This window comes from Melospiza melodia, chromosome 3 (assembly GCF_035770615.1).
Source record: "Melospiza melodia melodia isolate bMelMel2 chromosome 3, bMelMel2.pri, whole genome shotgun sequence".
Classification (NCBI taxonomy): domain Eukaryota; kingdom Metazoa; phylum Chordata; class Aves; order Passeriformes; family Passerellidae; genus Melospiza; species Melospiza melodia.
This window is the reverse complement of record NC_086196.1, coordinates 140,025,122-140,042,222: the sequence shown is the minus strand read 5'-3', so window position 1 is coordinate 140,042,222 and position 17,101 is coordinate 140,025,122. Positions and strand designations below refer to the sequence as shown.

At 49.6% G+C, this 17,101-nt stretch overlaps 1 protein-coding gene across 7 annotated transcripts in view; it reads right to left on the bottom strand.

The window, feature by feature from the left end:
- The window catches only part of DTNB (dystrobrevin beta), a 131,832-nt gene that overhangs the window by 12,343 nt on the left and 102,388 nt on the right, over positions 1–17,101 (bottom strand). For all 7 annotated transcript variants that reach the window (XM_063153272.1, XM_063153271.1, XM_063153276.1 and 4 more), the window contains one exon: positions 5,839–5,998. In XM_063153272.1, coding sequence (XP_063009342.1) covers positions 5,839–5,998 — 160 coding nt within the window. The remainder of the gene's footprint in view (positions 1–5,838; positions 5,999–17,101) is intronic.

Genomic DNA, 17,101 nt, shown 5'->3' with positions numbered 1-17,101 from the left:
GGCTCCATTGCCACTGCCCAGTGTCCCCTGTCCCCACCTTGGGCTGGCCCCCAAAGCAGGGGAGATGCAGGACCAGTCCCTTGTGCCCCATGCCCTGATCACCCTGGGACAGTGACAGTGACAGTGACACAGTGACAGTGACACTGACAGTGACACAGTGACACAGTGACACAGTGACACACACAGCATCAGCAGGGGCTGCACTGCCACTGCCCAGTGTCCCTTTTCCCCACCCGAACTGGCTCCCAAAAGCAGGGGAGTACAGGAATGTGTTTTTTGCTGACGGAGTGACAAAACTATCTTTTGTCTTTTTAAAAAGGAAATAAGTTTAGGAGTTTTTATTTTTGATTAGGTGAAAAAGGTGTTTTATAGGGTTTGGGGGACTTCATTTTAAACTTAAGGATAGTTAATTGGACGGGAGCTGAAAAGTCCTGTCTGAGCAATTTACTAGAAAAAGAAGAGAACAAAGAAACTAACAGCTTTTATGAGGTGTTTTACCAGGGCCATGAGGGTTTTTTGCACTTAGATTAGTTTTTCTCTGTAAAGGGTTTTGTTATTTTGCCTTTTATTAAAACTTTTTTTGTTTCTAACAGTGCCACAAAAACCATCCTGCTGATTTCATGCCTTCTAAGGTAGCTGAGCTATCTTGGGTGTGAAATAAATCTCCAAATGCTTATGAGACCTAACTCAAAGAGATTCCTATTTCAGGGGAGATGGATCCTGGACAGCAGCAGATAAAAAACTTTTTTTTTTTTAATTAACAAAAAAGAAACAAACAAAACCACTAATTTTGTGTAGTGGTTTTGGTTTGTTAATTTTAGATTTTTTGAGTTTTTTTAATGAGTATGGTGGTTTTTACTGTTGGTTAATTATTAATGTATTTATTTTTTTTTTGTTGTGAGACAGGATTAGGAGAAAGGTAAAGCAGGTTTAAGATTTTAAAAGGTATAAAGGAAATTTTAAACTTTATTTCTTTTTATAATTGATAAAAAATTATTTTAATGCATTTATTTTTTTGTTGTGAGATAGGATTAGGAGAAAGGCAAAGTAGATTTAAGATTTTAAAAGGGCCTAAAGGGCCTAAAGGGTTGCACAGCGAGAGGTGCAACCATCACATTTTTAATGTCTGGTGGATGTGCAAAAGGCAGAAGGAGTAACTGAAATGCTTTTGATGAAGTAGAATCAGGGTGCTGAGGGGGTGTCTTGGGTTTGTTTTGGTCCCCACTGACAGCTGGCTCCTCACAACACACATCTGGGATGCTGTCAGGTGTTAAAAACCTGGAAAGCCACAAGATAAAAACCTGGGAAAGCCACTAGTTTAAAAACCTGGGAAAGCAACAAGATAAAAACCTGGCAAAGCCACAAGTTAAAAATCTGGAAAAGCAACAAGATAAAAGCCTGGTAAAGCCACAAGTTAAAAACGTGGAAAAGTCACAAGATAAAAACCTGGTAAAGCCACAAGTTAAAAACCTGGGAAAGTCACTAGTTAAAAACCTGGGAAAGCCAAAAGATAAAAACCTGGTAAAGCCACAAGTTAAAAACCTGGGAAAGTCACTAGTTAAAAACCCGGGAAAGCCATAAGTTAACCTGGGAAAGCCACTAGTTAAAAACCTGGGAGAGCCACTATTAAAAACCTGGAAAGCCACAAGATAAAAACCTGGAAAATCACAAGTTAAAACCTGGGAAAGCCACAAGTTAAAAACCTGGAAAAGCAACAAGATAAAAACCTGGAAAAGCCACTAGTTTAAAAAGCTGGGAAAGCCACAAGTTAATCTGGGAAAGCCACTAGTTAAAAACCTGGGAGAGCCACTATTAAAAACCGGGAAAGCCACAAGATAAAAACCTGGAAAATCACAAGTTAAAAACCTGGGAAAGCCACAGGTTAAAAACCTGGGAAAGCCACAAGATAAAAACCTGGAAAAGCCACTAGTTTAAAAAGCTGGGAAAGCCACAAGTTCAAAACCTGGGAAAGCCATGAGTTAAAAACCTGGAAAAGCCACAAGATAAAAATCTGGAAAGCCACAAGATAAAAACCTGGGAATACCACTAGTTATAAACCTGGGAATACCACTAGTTATAAACCTGGGAAACCACAAGTTAAAAACCTGGAAAAGCCACAAGATAAAAACCTGGGAAACTACAAGTTAAAAACCTGGAAAAGCCACAGCAGGTCCTGAGGAAGGGGCAGTCCTTAGGGAGAGGCAGCAAGGTGCCCCTGATGGGTCCATCAGCCAAAGGAGAAGGTGAAGAACATGCTGGGGTGACTCCGCTAGAAGGGATTGCCCTGCCAGGGCCTTTGCTCCTTCCCAGGAAAGGGCAGATGGACACAGAACCAACAGGGATGCCAGGGAAGGCAGGAAAATCAGGAAAGATGCAGTATCTGCCTGTCCTGCCATGAGCAGGGGCTCCAAGCAGCTCAAAGACCATTCCCTCCCTTGTGCTGCTCACAAACACAGGGCAGGAGAACCATGAAATGGATCCTGGGATCCTGAGGTCCTCCTGGGGCTCAGGGAGCTGCTGTCCCCATCCTGGGCTGGGAAAGGGATCCTGTACATCTGCTGTGAGCACTGAAAAAACACACTGTACCTGTCACACCTGCAGTCAGCACTGATAAATACACACTGTACCTGTCACACCTGCAGTCAGCACTGATAAATACACACTGTACCTGTCACACCTCCTATGAGCACTGATAGATACACACTGTACCTGTCACACCTGCAGTCAGCACTGATAAACACACACTGTACCTGTCACACCTCCTGTGAGCACTGATAAATACACACTGTACCTGTCACACCTCCTGTGAGCATTGATAAAAACACACTGTACCTGTCACACCTGCAGTCAGCACTGATAACACACAGTAAAACCTGTTACACCTGCAGTGAGCACTGATAAATACACACTGTGCCTGTAACACCTGCAGTCAGCACTGTTGAATACACACTGTACCTGTCACACCTGTGAGCACTGATAGATACACACTGTACCTGTCACACCTGCAGTGAGCACTGATAAATACACACTGTACCTGTCACACCTGCAGTGAGCACTGATAAATACACACTGTACCTGTCACACCTGCAGTGAGCACTGATAAATACACACTGTACCTGTCACACCTGTGAGCACTGATAAATACACACTGTACCTGTCACACCTGCAGTCAGCACTGATAACACACAGTAAAACCTGTTACACCTGCAGTGAGCACTGATAAATACACACTGTGCCTGTCACACCTGCAGTGAGCACTGATAAATACACACTGTACCTGTTATACGCCTCCTGTGAGCACTGATAAATACACACTGTACCTGTCACACCTGCAGTGAGCACTGATAGATACACACTGTACCTGTCACACCTCCTGTGAGCACTGATAAATACACACTGTACCTGTCACACCTCCTGTGAGCATTGATAAAAACACACTGTACCTGTCACAACTGCAGTCAGCACTGATAAACACACACTGTACCTGTTACACCTGTGAGCACAGATAAATACACACTGTACCTGTTACACCTGCAGTGAGCACTGATAAATACACACTGTACCTGTCACACCTGCAGTGAGCACTGATAGATACACACTGTACCTGTCACACCTCCTGTGAGCACTGATAAATACACACTGTACCTGTCACACCTGCAGTGAGCACTGATAAATACACACTGTACCTGTCACACCTCCTGTGAGCATTGATAAAAACACACTGTACCTGTCACAACTGCAGTCAGCACTGATAAACACACACTGTACCTGTTACACCTGTGAGCACAGATAAATACACACTGTACCTGTTACACCTGCAGTGAGCACTGATAAATACACACTGTACCTGTCACACCTGCAGTCAGCACTGATAAATACACACTGTACCTGTCACACCTCCTGTGAGCACTGATAAATACACACTGTACCTGTCACACCTGCAGTCAGCACTGATAAATACACACTGTACCTGTCACACCTCCTGTGAGCACTGATAAATACACACTGTACCTGTCACACCTGCAGTCAGCACTGATAAATACACACTGTACCTGTTACACCTCCTTTGAGCACTGATAAATACACACTGTACCTGTCACACCTATGAGCACTGATAAATACACACTGTACCTGTCACACCTACAATAAAACCTGTGACACCTCCAGTGAGCACTGATAAATACACACTGTACCTGTCACACCTGCAGTCAGCACTGATAAATACACACTGTACCTGTCACACCTACAATAAAACCTGTGACACCTCCTATGAGCACTGATAGATACACACTGTACCTGTCACACCTACAATAAAACCTGTGACACCTGCAGTGAGCACTGATAAACACACACTGTTACCTACAGCCTGTTTGGGTTGAGGTGCAGCCTCACTTCTGCCAGGTTCCTTCCCATGTTTGGTTTGTTTGGAGAAGGAACCTGGCCACCTGACAAAGGGATTTGATGCTTCCATTCACAATCTTCCCTCCCTGGGATGGGAAACCACGTCCAGCTGAGGTGACCTGTCAGATTTTACAGAAACAAACCCCCTTTCTATCAGGTGAGGGTTCTCATTCACTGCCCAGGAATCAGGGATGTGATTCCCAGCAGGATTTCCCAGGGAACACCACCAGGTCCACAGAGATAATCACTGAAGTTGGAATAGACCTCCAAGACCATCGAATCCAGCCTTTGTGGATTGCTGTCCATCCCTTGGCTCTGCCCACACCTGTGCCATAGGGACAGGAGGATTTTCTGTTCTTTCTCCACTGGCAGAGAGGAGAACATTAGGGACAGGTGGAGGTGCAGCTTCCAAGAGGGGATGTCCACAAAGAACCTCCATGTCTGCCACAGATGGGAACACCAGGCCCTGCTGCTGTGCTGCTCCCAGCTCCACATTCCAGGATGCTCCTATGGCACTAAAGATGAAAGGCTCTGGATGGGCCAACAAGGAGAAAAGAGCCTTGAAACCCCTTGTGTTTCTTCTGGCAGTCCAACCACCAGGTTTGTAAACACAACAGGTTTGTAAGGTTTTATTTTGAAATGATTTGTGGGCATAACTTCCCCTTGTGGAAGATCATCTTTAGAAAAACAAATTAACTTCATTAAGTTCAAAAGATTCAAAGTGTGCCCCCAGATTTGGTCCAGGGCACAGGAAAGGGGATTGTGATGATTGCCTTGGCATGGTGAGTTATGTGTGTGTTGTACGTGGGATCAGGGGATGGTGTGGGTGGGAAGGACCTTAAGGATCACCTGGTTCCAAAACCTCCAGGGACACCTTCCCCTGTCCCAGGGTGTCCCAATGTCCAGCCTGGCCTTGGGCACTGCCAGGGATCCAGGGTGGGCACCCTGTGCCAGGGCCTGCCCACCCTGCCAGGGAACAATTCCTCATTCCCAATATCCCATCCAGCCCTGCCCTCTGGCACTGGGAGCCATTCCCTGGCTCCTGTCCCTCCATCCTTGTCCCCAGTCCCTCTGCAGCTCTCCTGGAGCCCCTTCAGGCCCAGTTTGTCCCTTGAACCCCCCAGATCTGCCCCCCACAGGATTTGTGTGCTGAGAATGAGAAGCCCAGCCCCGGAGCCATGGCAGGCAGCAGCACCTTGGGATGACAGGATGCCAGCTGGGTTGGGTGGGAAGGGAGCTCAGAGCCCCCCCAGTGCCAGCCCTGCCATGGCAGGGACACCTGGGACTGTGCCAGGGTGTGCCAGCCCCAATGTCCAGCCTGGCCTTGGGCACTGCCAGGGATGCAGGGGCAGCCACAGCTGCTCTGGGCACCCTCTCAGGGCACAATCCCTCCCCATGCCCGCTCATGCCATGGTGGCTCATCCCCATGCTTGTCACCTTGCGTGAAGGCCTCGTGCACGTCGCCCCCGAGTCCTGGCAGCGCGTCCTGGGCCCCGTGTGTGGGTGTGGAGCCGGCTGAGGCCGAGCGTTGGAGCACGGGCCCGGCGGGTGGGCGGCCATGGGTGGGCGAGGGCTGGGCCGAGCCCGCGGCCTGCGCCTGCGGAGACACAGAGAGAGCCCTTGGCACGTGGGCACGGCTGGCACCGGCCCTGTGGGAACAAACACACACAGACAGGCACGGGGCAAGGGGCAGGGACAGCCTGGGCCCTAAATACACAGACACGCATGGGGAAACGGGCAGGGACAGCCTGGGCCCTAAAGCCACACAGGGCAATGGGCAGGGACTGCCTGGGCACCAAACACACACAGGTGACAGGGACATGGGCACGGACAGCCTGGGCCCCAAACACACACAGGGCAATGGGCAGGGACTGCCTGGGCACCAAACACACACAGGTGACAGGGACATGGGCAGGGACAGCCTGGGCCCCAAACACACACAGGTGACACGGACATGGGCACGGACAGCCTGGGCCCCAAACACACACAGGTGACAGGGACATGGGCAGGGACAGCCTGGGCACCAAACACACACAGGTGACAGGGCAGGGGACAGCCTGGGCACCAAACACACACAGGTGACAGGGACATGGGCATGGACAGCCTGGGCCCCAAACACACACAGGTGACAGGGACATGGGCACGGACAGCCTGGGCACCAAACACACACAGGTGACAGGGACATGGGCATGGACAGCCTGGGCACCAAACACACACAGGTGACAGGGACATGGGCACGGACAGCCTGGGCCCCAGAGCGCTCCCATTGCCAGCAGGGATGGGGTGTGATGCATGGGCGGGGGCTGCTGTGGGAGGTGGTGGCACCACAGGCGTAGAGCTTCATTTACTTATTTTTAAATTGTGATGTATTTTCATGTATTTTTATCTATTTTTATCTGTTTTGAGATGTTTTTTACAAAATCACATGCTTTGTATGTTTTATGCAAGCATTTATATATTTATATAGTACATATGTAGATATTTATATATTTTTTCAGATTTATTTATATATTTATTAATATATTTATATTGTATGCTTATATATGTACATTTTATATATGGATATATTTATATATACTTATATAATTTATATATGTAATATAATAATATATTACATATATATTTATACAAAATTTATATATTGTATATTAATATTAATTATATAGTATTTATATACTACAAATATATAAATATATATTATTTATATATTTATATTAATATATAGTATTTATATACAACAAATGTATTACAAATATACTTGTAGTATATAAATGCTATATATTCACTATATATAAATATATAATATTTATATACTACAAATATATTTTTATATTTATATAAAATATATCTTTTTATACAGTGTATATATTTTATATAATATGCATTCTACATATTTATAAAATATTTTAATATTTTATAAATTATGCATATCTAAATGAAAATTTAGATTTTTTAATATATTTATATATGTATCACATAAAATTTATATAATACATACATATTTATACATTACATATGTAGGCATTTAATGTATTACATATATAGATATTTTATGTATTTTTACACTGCTATATTTTAGATCTAGTCATATAATTTGACTTGTTGCTGACAGAGTGAATTTTTAGATCTCATTTTACATTTTCTTCCAGTCTAGCCCACCCCATTCCTGCTGCGCCATCCCAACAGCCTCCAGAGCAGCTCTGCAGCAGAGGTGACAGTGCTGTCCCCAACAGGGCTGGTGGTGTCCCCTCAGTGCTGAGGGACAGCCCAGGGCTCTGCCAGGTGCTGCCCACGGCCTCGAGTCCCAGAAATCCCAAAAACCCCAAAAAACCTGGGCTCCTGGAGGGCTTGGGGAACTCTGCCAGGCTCACTTGGCCAGGCTCCCCATGGAATTCCTCCATGGAATCACTTAATGGAATTTCTCCACCTCAAACCCAGCCCATTCCACCCCTGCCACGGCAGGGACACCTCCCACTGTCCCAGGGTGTGCCAGTGTCCAGCCTGGCCTTGGGCACTGCCAGGGATCCAGGGTGGGCACCCTGTGCCAGGGCCTGCCCACCCTGCCAGGGAACAATTCCTCATTCCCAAGATCCCATCCATCCCTGCCAGGGAACAATTCCCAATTCCCAATATCCCATCCATCTCTGTCCCCTGTCCCCCCACTCCAGCTGTGCCCACTCCTTGCACCAAGGCACACCGTGACCCCCAGGCTGGCAGTGCCCACTCCTGTCACACCCCGACAAGAGGGAATGTTTTTGCCACCAAGGCTCCTGTTTGAGACACTCCCCCTACCCCGACATTCTTCGAGAAAGTGCCCCAAGCCCTGAAGGTTTCATGTCAATGGTTTGTCACCCCTGGCAGCAGCTGCCTGCCCTGATTTGCATTCCACGGCCAGCAGAGCAGCGGCGCTGGGAACGTCCCCCCGCTGCGGGTGACACGGGTGACACGGGTGACACGGTTCCTGGAAAACACCCGGGCTGTCACAGCAGCCCGTGAGGTCACGGCACATCCTGAGGGGGATGGGGACACGGGGACAGGGACGGGGCACGCTGCTCCCCCTCCCCGTGCAGCTCCTGGCGTGACCGAGCCTCGCGGGGCTCAAAGGGGGATCTGAAAGTTGTGGGGTCAGTGGAGCCTTGAGCTTTGCCTTCCTAGAAACACGTGCTGGCACAGCTGGGGCTCCCCAGCTGGAACAGCCCTCACTGCTGACCCCAGAGCGGTGACAAAACAGCTCCTGGCTGGTGGAGGGTGACAAACACCCCCTTGGCACAGCACAGCAGCACTCAACTCCTGCGGCGTCTTCCCAAGGACAGGCTGGGATTGTGGTCTCAGAAATCCCTCTGAGACCACGGCGTCCAACCATCCCCAGCACTGCCCAGGCCACCACTGACCCCTGTCCCCAAGTGCCACATCCACAGGGCTTTGAAATCCCTCCAGGGATGGGGAGCCTGGGCAGCTGTGCCAGGGGTGGACAATTCCAGGTGGGAATTGTTCCCAACATCCACCCTGAGCCTGCCCTGGCACAGCCTGAGGCCATTTCCCCTTGTCCTGTCCCTGGGAAGGGAAAGGGAAAGGGAAAGGGAAAGGGAAAGGGAAAGGGAAAGGGAAAGGGAAGGAAAAGAAAGGAAAGGAAAGGAAAGGAAAGGAAAGGAAAGGAAAGGAAAGGAAAGGAAAGGAAAGGAAAGGAAAGGAAAGGAAAGGAAAGGAAAGGAAAGGAAAGGAAAGGAAAGGAAAGGAAAGGAAAGGAAAGGAAAGGAAAGGAAAGGAAAGGAAAGGAAAGGAAAGGAAAGGAAAGGAAAGGAAAGGAAAGGGAAAGGAGCTGCTCTGCTGAGAGAGCAGGGGCAGCAGGGCTGTGCCAGCCTGGTGTGGGAGGACACAGAGCCGTGCCCCTACAGGGCTGGGCACAGCCCAGAGCCACCACGGGACCTCTGTGTCCCCATTCCCTGGCACAGCTGTGCTGGGCTCTGTTCCTCCACAGAGCTCCCAGCATGGGGAACTCCAGGATGCCTTTGGGAAACAGAGCCGAGGTGGAGCTGAACAGGTTTGTGAACTCCTCTGGCTCTGCTTTGGAGCTGCAGCCCCAGAAAACCCCAGGAATTCCTGGCTGATGGCGTGTCCTTCCTGGAAACTGCACCGGGAGGACACACAAGATGGATTTCCATTTAGAAAAACCACGGAGGGAACCTCTGACCTGGCTCCTGAAATGTTTGGGAGTCAACTTCGATTTATTGTCCCTGGCTTATGGAGCCTTGCACACAAGAGCTGTGAGGTTTAACTAAAATGCCATTTCCAGGGAAAAGGGCTGTGCCCCGAGCAGGGATCAGCTCCAGGAGAAAGGTGGATGGAAGGGAAGCAGCGCCCATAGGAGCCTTCCCCAGCTCTCCAAGAGGACTTCACCATCACCTCCCTCAGCCCAGCAGTTCAGCTGGAGGTCCCCTACCCTCTGGGGAACTGCTGCCAAATTTTCCACAACCACTGCGACAGTGAAAAGCTTTAAAGGAGAACAGGATGGAAAAAGCCTCCAAAAATTTGGGTTGTGTTAGGAAGGATGAAAGTTTGACCAGAAAGTCTCACAGGTATGTGTGCTTAACAGAAAGATTTTTAAATGTGGAGTCTGATGAAGGAATAGAGATGAAGCAAGTTTTGATATAGAAGAAAAGACTTTCTGAGCCAGTCTTGCTGGATAACCAAGGAAGCAAAGGGTGTGTTAGTTAGAAGGGGTTTGTATGGCTTAGAGCAAAGGATAAACCCACCCCAAAGAAGAAAGAAAGAAAGAAAGAAAGAAAGAAAGAAAGAAAGAAAGAAAGAAAGAAAGAAAGAAAGAAAGAAAGAAAGAAAGAAAGAAAGAAAGAAAGAAAAGGCAAACAAGTCAGCAGATGTGGCAAGTAGAAAAAAGGTCTCAGAATTTTCCACTGCAAGAAAACTGAAAAACAACTTCTAGCTTAAACTGTAATGCACTGACTTTTAGTGATTGGAGAACAGTAACATGAATATGGTAATTACAGTAGTTATGATAGGCTGTAGGTAAAAGTTAAGGTATAGATTGGTTCTGCTGTATTAAGATGCTCAGCAAAGAAAAGTATAGAATGCATTGTAACCAAAAGAAAAGTATAGAATGCAATGTAACCTAAAGAAAAGTATATAAAGAAATGTAACCAAAAGAAAAGTATAGAATACATCGTAATCAAAACCAAAGGGTCTCCAGGCCTGCCTGCAGCTGTCACCACAACCCTGGACTGCTGTAACATCTTGGATACAATAAACTGCATTTTGTATACAATAAACTGCATTTTGGAGAGCTGCCTGGAGTCCCACATCCCTCGTTTCAACTCTTGCAGGCTGGAAGGAGCCTTGAGGGGTTTTTGGAGCACCAAGGGCACCTCCAGGGTGCTGCACAGGCTCCTCCTCAGCTGCTCTTTGAGCGGCTCCCCAAGGAAGCCTCACCACCCCTGTGGGCAGCTGCTCCATGGGAATTCCTGCCCCAAACCCAGCTGGTGTGTGACCATGCACATCTGGAAAGGTGCTGGCTCTGCTTCCCCTGGGGCAGCAGCAGGCAGATGAGCACAGCTGGATTTCCCTTTTATTTCCCTTCTGCCTCCTCCTCTCCTGTACCACCTTGAACACTAGAAAAGCGTTGGAGCCCTGGCTGCTGGGAATTTCAGATTTTCCGTGCTGAGAATTTCAGACTTTCTGTGCTGACAGACTCTGAACCCCAGGACAGCACTGCGTTTGACCTGGAGAAGCTTCCAGAATTGATTGAGAGCACTGGGATTGTGGGTGTGGAGTTGGGTACAAGCGTGTGATGTCACAGGGTGGAAAATGTGGAGTTTGGGGTTTTAGAGTATGGTAATAAATATGGGGCAGGATGGAGGTTTTAGGGCAGTGGCTGATCCTTCTTCTTCACCTTCTTCCACTTCTTCTTCACCTCCTTCTTCTCCTTCCTCACCTTCTTCTTCTCCTTCTTTACTTTGTTCTTCTCCCTCACCACCTTCTTCTCCTTCTTCTTCTCCTTCCTCACCTTCTTCTTCTCCGTCTTCTTCTTTCTTCTCCATGGATTTGGAAGTTTTTGGTTTTTTTTTTAAACTGGACAGAAAGGTCCACATTGTGGACTTTGAGTGATCAGTTATTGAGTTAAAAGTGGAAAAAATTTAGGTGTCATTTCTTAATTGGATAGTTTAGCCTTAAAAGACCTTGTAGGGAAAGACAGTTGGCCATTTTGCAGCTTGTTAAGAGAACGCTGCAGAACTCACAACTTGTAAAACATATAAGAAATAATAAACACCTGAGTCTGAATGTGAAATTCCATTTGGAGAGCTTCAATCCTGACCCTGACAGAGGCAGAAGAAAGAAGCCCAGAACCAGCAGAGAAGTTGCCCCAGAGAGGGACAGGACCCACAGCCCCTGGAGGTTTCCAAAGCTACACGAAGCCAGAACTAACCTGATCTAATTCCAGCTGCAGTGCTGCTTGGAACCATGGAATTCTTTAGGTTGGAGAAGACCTTTAGCTGAGTCCAAGCATTGAGTTCATCTGCTTCAAGTGGAAGGCTGAACCAAAGACCCCCAGAAGTCCCTGAAGCTACAGATGCTCACTGAGGAACTCAGAAATCCACAGATTTTACCACAGAAACATCCCAGGCTGCTTTGGGTGGGAAAGGAGCTCAAAGCCCACCCAGTGCCACCCCTGCCATGGCAGGGACACCTCCCCCTGTCCCAGGGTGCTCCAAGCCCTGCCCAGCCTGTCCTTGGGCACTGCCAGGGACCCAGGGGCAGCCACAGCTGCTCTGCTCCATTTTAACACGGAGCTTCTTCCTGGGAGCAGATTAAAGGAGAAGGGATCTTGCACACACAATAACCCCAGAGGTTTCAGATAAGCAGTTTAGACAAGCAAACATCTCATCATGCCCCAGATACTGCAGGAAATGCAGCACAAACAGAGCAAAGAGGAGAGCAGAACACACGGGCTGCGCCTCTGGTCTGGGGCTGTGTGTGCCCCCAGCAGAGGGTTCCTGGTTCATCCCCACAGCTTGTCCTGCAAATATCCCTGCCATTTTTCATTTTTCATGGAAAATCGGGGAATCTCACTGGAGTTTAGACTGGAAAACACCTCAGTTTTGGGTTCTCATCCCCACAGCCTCTCCTCCAAATATTCCTGCCATTTCTCACAGAACCTCGCAGCAGTTCAGGCTGGAAAAAACCTCAGTTTTGGGTTCTTATCCCCATAGATTCTCCTCCAAATATCCCTGCCATTTCTCATTTTTCATGGAATCTCACAGGAGTTCAGACTGGAAAACACCTCAGTTTTGGGTTCCTATTCCCACAGCTTCTCCTCTAAACATCCCTGCCATTTTTATGGAATCTCACAGCAGTTCAGGCTGGAAAACACCTCAGTTTTGGGTTCTCATCCCCATTGATTCTCCTCTAAAATTAGCTGCCATTTTTCACAGAACCTCTCAGCAGTTCAGGCTGGAAAACACCTGAGTTTTGGGTTCTTATCCCCATAGATTCTCCTCCAAATATCCTTTGCCATTTTTCATGACCCTCACAGCACTTCAGGCTGGAAAGCATCTCAATTTTGGGTTCCCATCGCCACAGCCTCTCCTCAAAACATCCCTGCCATTTTTCATGGAATCTCACAGCAGCTTAGGCTGGAAAACATCTCAGTATTTGGTTCCCATCCCCACAGCTTGTCCTCCAAATATCCCTGCCATTTTTCATGGAACCTCAGAGCAATTCAGGCTGGAAAACACCTCAGTTTTGGGTTCCTATTCCCACAGCTTCTCCTCTAAACATCCCTGCCATTTTTCATGCAATCTCACAGCAGTTCAGGCTGGAAAACACCTCAGTTTTGGGTTCTCATCCCAAAAGTCTCCCCTCTAAACATCCCTGCCATTTTTCACAGAACCTCACAGGAGTTTAGGCTGGAAATCAACTCAGTTTTGGGTTCTCATCCCAAAAGTCTCTCCTCCAAATATCCCTGCCATTTTTCACAGAACCACACAGGAGTTTAGGCCTGAAAACATCTCAGTTTTGGGTTCTCATCCCCATCTCCAAAGCCCCAGCAGCCTCCTCGTGCCTGATGCCAAGAGCAAATCCAAGTCCCTCTCAGGAAGGCTGAATAGTAATTAATTCAGGACAGAAATAATGAACTACAGAGGAATTTCAATTCACACGTTTTTCTATTTTAACAGAAAAACCCTTGACAACTGATTTTGGGGAGGGAAAAAAACCAAACTTTTCCAACCACATTTAAACCTCCTTTGCATGAGGCTGATGAGGCAGCCCACGCCTCAAAGGCTGCACGAGAGGGACGGAGCAGAGTTTGCAGTGCAGTGTCTGCACTCAGGGATGGAGGGAAGGACGGATGGACGGATGGATGGATGGATGGATGGATGGATGGATGGATGGATGGATGGATGGATGGATGGATGGATGGAACAGAGTTTGATTTCCAGTTTTTGCACTCAGGATCTCCCCCTGTGCTGCCTTTCCCTCCAACACTGAGTGCACAGCTCCAGGCTGTGATAAAGGCTGGAATGCTGCTGGGCCGGTCCTGCAGGGCCTGGCTCCTGTCCTCACAGTCCTCACAGCTCTGCCAGGCTCAGGGTGCTGCTGGGAGCACAGGGCCACCTCAGGGCACACCCCAGCACCGCCTGCAGGGCCCAAATCCTATTTAGGGGAGCCCCAAATCCCATTTCTGGGAGCCCCAAATCCCATTTTTCAGCCCCAAATCCCATTTTTGGAAGCCCTGAATATAACTTTTTGAAGCCCCATATCCCATTTCTGGAGCCCCAATCTCATTTCTGAAGCCCCAGTCTCATTTCTGAAGCCCCAAATCCCATTTCTGGAACCCCAATCCCATTTCTGAATTCCCAATCCCATTGCTCGAGCCCCAGATCCCATTTTTTGAAGCCCCAATCCCATTTTTTGAAGCCCCAATCCCATTCCTGGACCCCCAATCCCATTTCTGGACCCCCAATCCCATTTCTGGAGCCCCAAATCCCATTTTTGATCCCCCCAAATCCCATTTTTGATCCCATCCCCTCTCCCCAGCCTCTCTGGCCCTGCACATCACGAGTGCAGTCACGGGGCTGCAGTTTCCCTGCGAGGCATTTCTCCAGCATTTGGGGCTGCGCTGCCATTTGCCTTTTTCTTTTTTCTTTCTTTTTTTTTTTTTTTACCAGTTAATTCACCAATTATTTACGTTAAGCAGGAAGGGAGGAGAGGCCCTTCCAGAGCTGCACACACGGAGCTGCTGCTGCTGCTGCTGCCTGAGTAATTCCAGCTCGATCGAAGCCAGCGTGCTAAAAATAATCCGCCCCCCTCGCTGCAAAGAGTCTTTGAGGGAAATATTTAAAGCAGAAAACGAGGCTCAGCCCCCCCCCGTTAACCCGATTGTGGCAGGGAAATTGAATTTCCCCGTGCTCCCTCCCGGAGCGGGCGCATCAAAGGCTCATTAGTGGGGAACGCTAATGACCTTTGTGAGGCATTAATTACATCCCCGAGCCAGCGCGGGGATGGACGGCTTGATGGCGACGGGGGCGGAGAGGGAGGGTGTCCTGTCCCCATTCCCAGGGATCCAGAAATCCCATGGATCCCAGATTCCACAGATCCCAGAAATCCCACGGATCCCACAGACTCCACAGATCCCAGAGATCCCAGACACCCCACAGGCCCACAGACTCCACAAATCCCCAAAAATCCCTCAGATCCCACAGACAACTGGGGATCCCACAAATCTCACAGATCTCAGAAACCCCACAAATCCCAGAGGGCCCAGAGATCCCACAGATCTTGCAGATCCCACAGATTCCAGAGATCCCACAGACCTCACTGACCCTACAGACCCCACAGATCCCTATCTCCCCATGTGGGGTGGAGACACACACCCAGAGGATGAGGATGGGCCCCATCCCTGTGGGATCCTGGCCTGCTCCCAAGGATGGATTCCATCCCTGTCTGGCCCTGGCCTGTTCCCCACATGCAGAGATGAGGATGGATCCCATCCCTGTCCTGGCCTGTTCCTCACACCCAGAGGCTCACAGATTTCATTCCCCACACCCAGAGGCTCACTGATCCTGTTCCCCACACCCAGAAGATGAGGATGGAGCACCCCTATGGGATCCTGGCCTATCCTACCATCCAGAGAGACAAGGATCTGTTCCCCACACCCAGAGGCTCACAGATCCTGTTCCCCACACCCAGAGGATGAGGATGGATCCCATCCCTGACTGCTCCTGATCCTGTTCCCCACATGCAGAGGGATGAGGACAGAGCATCCCTGTGTGATCCTGGCCTGTTCCCCACACCCAGAGGCTCACAGATCTCATTCCCCACACCCAGAGGCTCACAGATCCTGTTCCCCATGCCCAGAGGCTCACAGATTCTATTCACCACACCCAGAGGCTCACACTGATCCTGTTCCCCACACCCAGAGGCTCACAGATCTCATTCCCCACATCCAGAAGGACGAGGATGGATCCCATCCATGTCCTGGCCTGTTCCCCACACCCAGAGAGACACAGATTTTGTTCCCCACACCCAGAGTATGAGGATGGAGCCCATCCCTGTTCTGCTCCTGGCCTGTTCCCCACACCCAGAGGCTCACAGATCCCGTTCCCCACACCCAGAGGCTCACAGATCTCATTCCCCACACCCAGAGGCTCACAGATCCCACTCCCCACACCCAGAGGCTCACAGATCCCATTCCCCACACCCAGAGGCTCACAGATCCCACTCCCCACACCCAGAGGCTCACAGATTTCATTCCCCACACCCAGAGGCTCACAGATCCCATTCCCCACACCCAGAGGCTCACAGATTTCATTCCCCACACCCAAAGGCTCATGCTGCTCCAGGACACGGGGTGGGAGAAGCTGAGTGTGCTGTGGCACCCCGACACCCACAGGGACACACAAACTGCACACAGAACACAGCTGGAGAGAGGGCAGGGGGTGAGGGGTGCACTGCAAACCCAACCTGCAGCCTGGGCCATGCCTGCTGGGACAGCAGCAGGAATCCAGCATGGAAAGGGGATCAGGCCTTGGCACTGCCCAGGGAGGTCTGGAGGGCCCGTCCTGGGGGTGTCACCTGGATGTGGCACTGAGTGCCCTGGGCTGGGGACAAGGTGGGACTCCATGGTCTGGAGGGATTTTCCAGCCTCAATCCCAGCTCTGGGGTCCTGTGCTGTGCTTTGGATCCCTGCCAGGACCCGGCTCCTCAGCCATGCCTGGCAGGAACACCCAGGATCCATCCCAGGTGAGGGATCAGGGCATGGCCCGTGGCCAATCCCACCGAAAACTCACCTGGAATGGCCCAAAAGCTGATTATTGGCAGATACACAATGGCCTGGGGGACACGGGGGACACAGGCAGCACCCGGCACATCCCCCTCTCAGGGCATGGCAGTGTGGCCAGGCTGTGTCCCCAGTAAGGATGGCAGCAGCCTGGGGGCAGCAGTGTGACCCAACCCTGTCCCCAGGGAAGGTGGCAGCTGCCTGGAGACAGGGATGTCACCAGACCATGTGCCCAGGGATGGTCCCAGCTGCCTGGGGACATCAATGTGGCCAGGCTGTGTCCCCATGTAGAGTGGCAGCACCCTAGGGACAACAGCGTGGCCAAAGTGTGTCCCTAGGGAGGGTGGCAGCAGCCTGGGGACGGTATCATGGCCAGGTCATGTCCCCACGGAGGGTGGCAGCAGCTTG